General features: G+C 33.9%; 2 protein-coding genes across 3 annotated transcripts in view; one reads left to right on the forward strand and one right to left on the reverse strand.

The window, feature by feature from the left end:
• Cox11 (Cytochrome c oxidase copper chaperone COX11) overlaps window positions 1–4,047 on the reverse strand; it is a 5,013-nt gene extending 966 nt beyond the window's left edge. The window contains exons 1-4 of the mRNA XM_027351885.2: window positions 3,499–4,047; window positions 2,066–2,221; window positions 1,771–1,938; window positions 1–46 (exon numbers count right to left, since the gene is read on the reverse strand). The exon at window positions 1–46 is cut by the window's left edge and continues 966 nt beyond it. Coding sequence (XP_027207686.2) covers window positions 1–46; window positions 1,771–1,938; window positions 2,066–2,221; window positions 3,499–3,909 — 781 coding nt within the window. The 5' untranslated portion in view covers window positions 3,910–4,047. The remainder of the gene's footprint in view (window positions 47–1,770; window positions 1,939–2,065; window positions 2,222–3,498) is intronic.
• Window positions 3,997–5,000, forward strand: part of Papss (PAPS synthetase) — a 52,463-nt gene continuing 51,459 nt past the window's right edge. Inside the window, exon 1 of one of the 2 annotated variants that reach the window (XM_027351881.2) lies at window positions 3,997–4,583. In XM_027351881.2, the coding sequence (XP_027207682.1) occupies window positions 4,551–4,583 (33 nt within the window). In that variant the 5' untranslated portion in view covers window positions 3,997–4,550. The remainder of the gene's footprint in view (window positions 4,584–5,000) is intronic. The other variant, XM_027351882.2, reaches the window with a different exon arrangement.

Here is a 5,000-nt window from a genome sequence, read left to right on the forward strand (position 1 = left end):
CATCTGCAAACTCTGGGTCTATGTAGAAGAACACAGGCATGTGTACCTGAAAAGCAAAAGTATACATTTACACTCAATAAACTTGTAAGTATTCTGCATTTGGAATACATGTTTTTGCCAAATCCAAAACATTTTCCTTTGAAAAATAGACATACTCAATGAAGGAGGAAAGATTATGCAAGAAAGACAAATGGCTGATAAAAAGGGCTAGGTACACAACCTACAAGTTTGTTTAAACAAGAACTGAAGAAATACTGACATAAAGAGTGAGGGAGGGGCCACTTTCTCACAGAGAACTGGAGAGTTAGGTCTGTAAGTGATAGCTAGATTACTCATAATACAATAAGCATTAGATTGACCATGCTGAAGAGTGATCCAGCTTAAAAACCATATGTGGGAGGAGTATTCCATAAATAGATGGATTATCCCCCTGGAATGGTGAAAGGATGCAATTATGAAATGGAAATGGTGGCTAAAGCCATATGAGTTTGAGAACAAGCTAAGAAATGAGAAAAATATTACAGTAGTTCTTGACTTCAGAATGAACAGAGTCAGAAGGGGTTTTAAAAAATGATTGAAGAAATTAAATGACAGTAAAATTACATTTTTAGTGATATTACAATTTCATAAACATAGTTTGCAGATTTTGCAATATAGATTCCCATCGCCTCTCAAAAAATATTACCAGGCCTGGCCAAAAGCATGATAATCCCCAACAAGTTGTCTGGTTCCAGTTAGCTAAAGCTAGTGAAACCAGACATTAAATATCTCAATGGCTAGTAATAGTAGATAACAAGGCAGCAGATCAATAACTAGAAGGATTACACTAATCACTGTTGTTAGGCATATTTTAAAATAAATTTGTGTGAATATTATCAGGTTTACATGCCCTATTTTTTGCTAAGGACAACAGAGCCTAGTAGACCCTGCAGTGAGAAATACTTGAGGGTGGCATTTGGTATGAATCGTACACTGGCCAGTGCATAAGAGGTAAAAAATTCTATATATGACATTTCTCTTTGCAACAAGTTATGAACTAGTATCTGGTAATAAGTAAAAGTCAAGTTATTCTCCCTATTGTAAACTAATAATTTCATGATTTAATCTAAAAGGCTACTGGATTCAAGAAGTGCAATATTTTTTTTCTTTTCTTTTTTACTTTTGAGAATTTTTTTAACTGGATTTTCAGAACTTATAGAAAGGGTATCACAGTGACAAATGTAACAAGGGAACAAAAAGAACTGGCAACGCTTTGATGTTAAAATTAACAACAAAATCCTTTGCAAAAAGGAATCTGTAATAATATCTGTGAAACTGCAATGCATCAACAATTTTCTTCATTTACTGCCATTTATGTACAAAAATTTATCATTTTCACTTCCATATGAAAAATTACTCAAGGTAGAGCTTGATAATATACATGAAAATAACTGACTGTCCTAATGCTGCTGCAGTCTATTCTAAATAACTATTTTACATAGCAAATATACTTTTCATAAAGTATCATCACTAATGAGTCTCGCTAGTATCAAAATGAAAAAGAAAAACATAAGATTACAGTCTTTAACAATAACATCAGTGACAATATATTGAATAGCACTTTACTTTATTTATAACTCTATAATATTCAAAACTGAAGAAAGTTTTGCTGAACAATTCTAGTTAGATTTGTAGATTCCTCTTGACAAATAAACACATAAAGCTATGAACTATGAGATTCATGATTCATGCACCCTTATCAAAGGTAACTGTAAGTTTACGTTCACTAACCTCTTCATGGGGGTTGAGTAACTGCTCTTCAAAGCAGAAGCATTGTATTTTATTAAAGTAAAGACCAGCATCAAATGGAATAACATTGTAAGTGGAGACACCAATAACTGGACGATCTGTAGGATTTCTTGCAGTGTAGAAAGCTAAAGCTGTCTCCCCTGGAGCAACCTGTTTTCAGAAAGGAAAAGTAGGTATATATAGCAAAATAGTTATATCAACTCTGAGGTCTCTTTTTCATTGTTACTTTTTCAACAGTTTTCAGTATAAGTAAAATAATTTACATTAAGTTAAATACCTTTATTTCGCTCTGCTGTGGTTTAAAATTCCATGTCATAGAAGCTGCTGTGTCTGCATTAAAGCGAATTCTAAGAATACGATCCTCTCTTTTCTGCATGGATTCAACCTTTTCAGCATCATGACCTTGCTGGGTGGTCCCTCCATAGCTGTATGCCTGTAAAATGGATTTCTTTTTATTACTGTATTAACACCTCTGTTAAGATCAATCAAACCCATGAAGGTCTGCTAAGAGTTCCTGAAAGAGGAAACTGTCACTGATAACATTTTCCATGACTGACTTCACTTTTTATGATACTCTACCTTCCATGAAGCAGATATCACCCTTATCTGTCAAATAAACAGCATACATACATTGCAGGCTGGCTGATTTCTGCAACAACTCTTTCTTCAGTATGTCAATACTGGTGACACAGTGTCACTCAAGTGAATGTTAAATACATATGATTATTATCATTAATATAATCATTTTTATCGATCATCAACATTATTATTATTATTATTATTATTATTATTATTATTATTATTATTATTATTTTATTAAAATTATTCTCAACATTGTTATTATTATCATCATTATTGCTATTGTTGTTTTTACTATCATCATTATTATTATTCATTATTGTTCAGCACATTTTTAAGAAAGATATTTGTCATCATCTGTACAATTTTGTAAACTTTCTAATCAAGAATCCTTTATCAAATAACACTAAAAACTTTGACTTGTTTACCTCTATTCCTCACTCCTGATTCTAAATAGAGGAAAATAGGAATTAAACATTACGTTCATCAAACAACAAACCAATTATAGGCCTACACTTGAAACCCTTTCACTTAAAAGCAGCCAACTGCTCTTCACACCATCAGTCATAACTTTAAGCTAAGCACTAATGTCATCAATTATAGTATGTGTAAAACTAAATAAATATAAAAATTCATATCTATCTGCTAGACTGTACAGTTTGCACAGGGAACGTGTTCCCCATGCAAAAATTATTTAGTCAAATTCTATAGGTCTCGGGCAACTGTTCGTGCATGCTTAGTTCTTTTCTAAATCATCTTCCACACATAAAATTCTTTTGACCTTTCCGTGAACTTGTTTCACTATCTGTCCGCGCAATGCAAAAAAACTATCTGTCTGCGCAATGCAAAAAAAATGATATTTTCCACACATAAAAAATTTAATATTCCCGTGCAACAAAAATACTCTACAGTCTGGTCTATCTGTAGAGACTTTCCCTGAAAATTCATCACACTATTAATCATGAACTCTTCAATCAGACAGAAACTCCTGAAAACCAAAATATTATTTTAAAAAATGAGAATTCTGTGTAATCTATATGAAGATATGAAGCTGAAGTGATTATGTAATCAACATCTAGTCAGTCATAAATACAATATGCTTGGGATCCATTTAAGACCCTGATCACTAACCTGACAAAATATTCGGTAGAGTGGAACTGCAGCGTAACTCAGACCAAGTGCTAAAACACCCACAGCGGCAATGTAGTATAACGTCGATTTTGTACCTTGACTCATGGGCTTACTGCTAAAGCCATTATTGAAGACTTTTTGACTCTGATGGATCCCCCTCGTCAAGTATGCTTGGGTGAACAATACTTTAGGAGGTGACAATGTTAAAGGCTGACTCCCACTTCGGGAGAGTATCCTGAGGTGGTTCGGGGTATTATTACAATGACGGTAGGTCAGAGTCCTGTATAATACATTGGCGTTATTTACACTCACTCTGTTCCCTACATACTGGACACGGCATAGGAAATCACATATCTTATTTGTCTTTAGGTCTCTGCACAAAACTCCAGCTATTCGGCAAACTCTGAACATTTCGAGGGGGATATGTAACACTGTGGCCGAGATAACATGAGTTACCTAATGTTTACAAATGGGGAGCGTTCGCATAGTGTGAATCCATTTTTTGTAATGTTAACAACTTGTAATCTATCATAGGATAAAGACATGAAGTATTAGTAGTGTTATTTTCATAATGCTTCCAACTATCTTTTCTTCCTTTCTGTATTATCAGTACGTTTATCATTCACGGAAATGTTGTAGAACGCCATTGATCCTTATAAAAACGACATTCATTTGTTTAGTTAGAACGCAAGTGTCTTGTTTTCTACCTAAAATAAAAGTAAAATTTTATAATCTTCCTCGTAGGAGCCAGTTAAAACAACTTGGATGGTTAAGGTCATAATATATCCACTATAATGTATGTAAATACTCACCAATTTCTAGCTGCATTTCTACTGAATGAAAGGTTTGTTTACATGCATAGATACGAAAAGAAATACCGCCAGCAGAGTCTGAACCTTTTATTTTGAAGATTCAAACACTTCAAATGCCTAGATTTTGACATCGATGGTATTGGATACTACCACAAAATAAAATTTCAACCGTCCATTAACGACGTGGCGAATAATAAGCTGCAGTACAGGGAAAGATCATCAGTTATTTCAAAAGATACTATGTCAACAATCGACTGCAAGAAACAGAAAACAGTAAGTATTGACTCCTTCTAGATTTTGATTTAACCGTGAGCATGTATAAACAAACAAACTCGATACTGTCAATATACCACGCCCACCTAAGTTCATGAACCTGGGCATTGGCCTCTTGAGGTATCTTGTGGTACTGATATTTAATATTGGTCGCATAACGTGGAGTTCGAAACTTTTGGTATTGATTTCAGTGTATGGCACTTTTGATATTTGTGTTTATGATGTTAAAGTGGGGTTACGTCTTTTAGAGGCCCAGTATATTCTACTTTGGTGATTTTTAAGCTTAATCTCTACTTTATTCAAAGACTCCTGAGGATGGATGGCTAGTTATCTTCAGTCTCATATTTGACCCCAGCATGCTGATGTTAGCATACCAGTACTTCCATAGAGATATGCATATAGTACAAGGAAAATAGT

Source organism: Penaeus vannamei, chromosome 10, assembly GCF_042767895.1.
Source record: "Penaeus vannamei isolate JL-2024 chromosome 10, ASM4276789v1, whole genome shotgun sequence".
Taxonomy (NCBI): domain Eukaryota; kingdom Metazoa; phylum Arthropoda; class Malacostraca; order Decapoda; family Penaeidae; genus Penaeus; species Penaeus vannamei.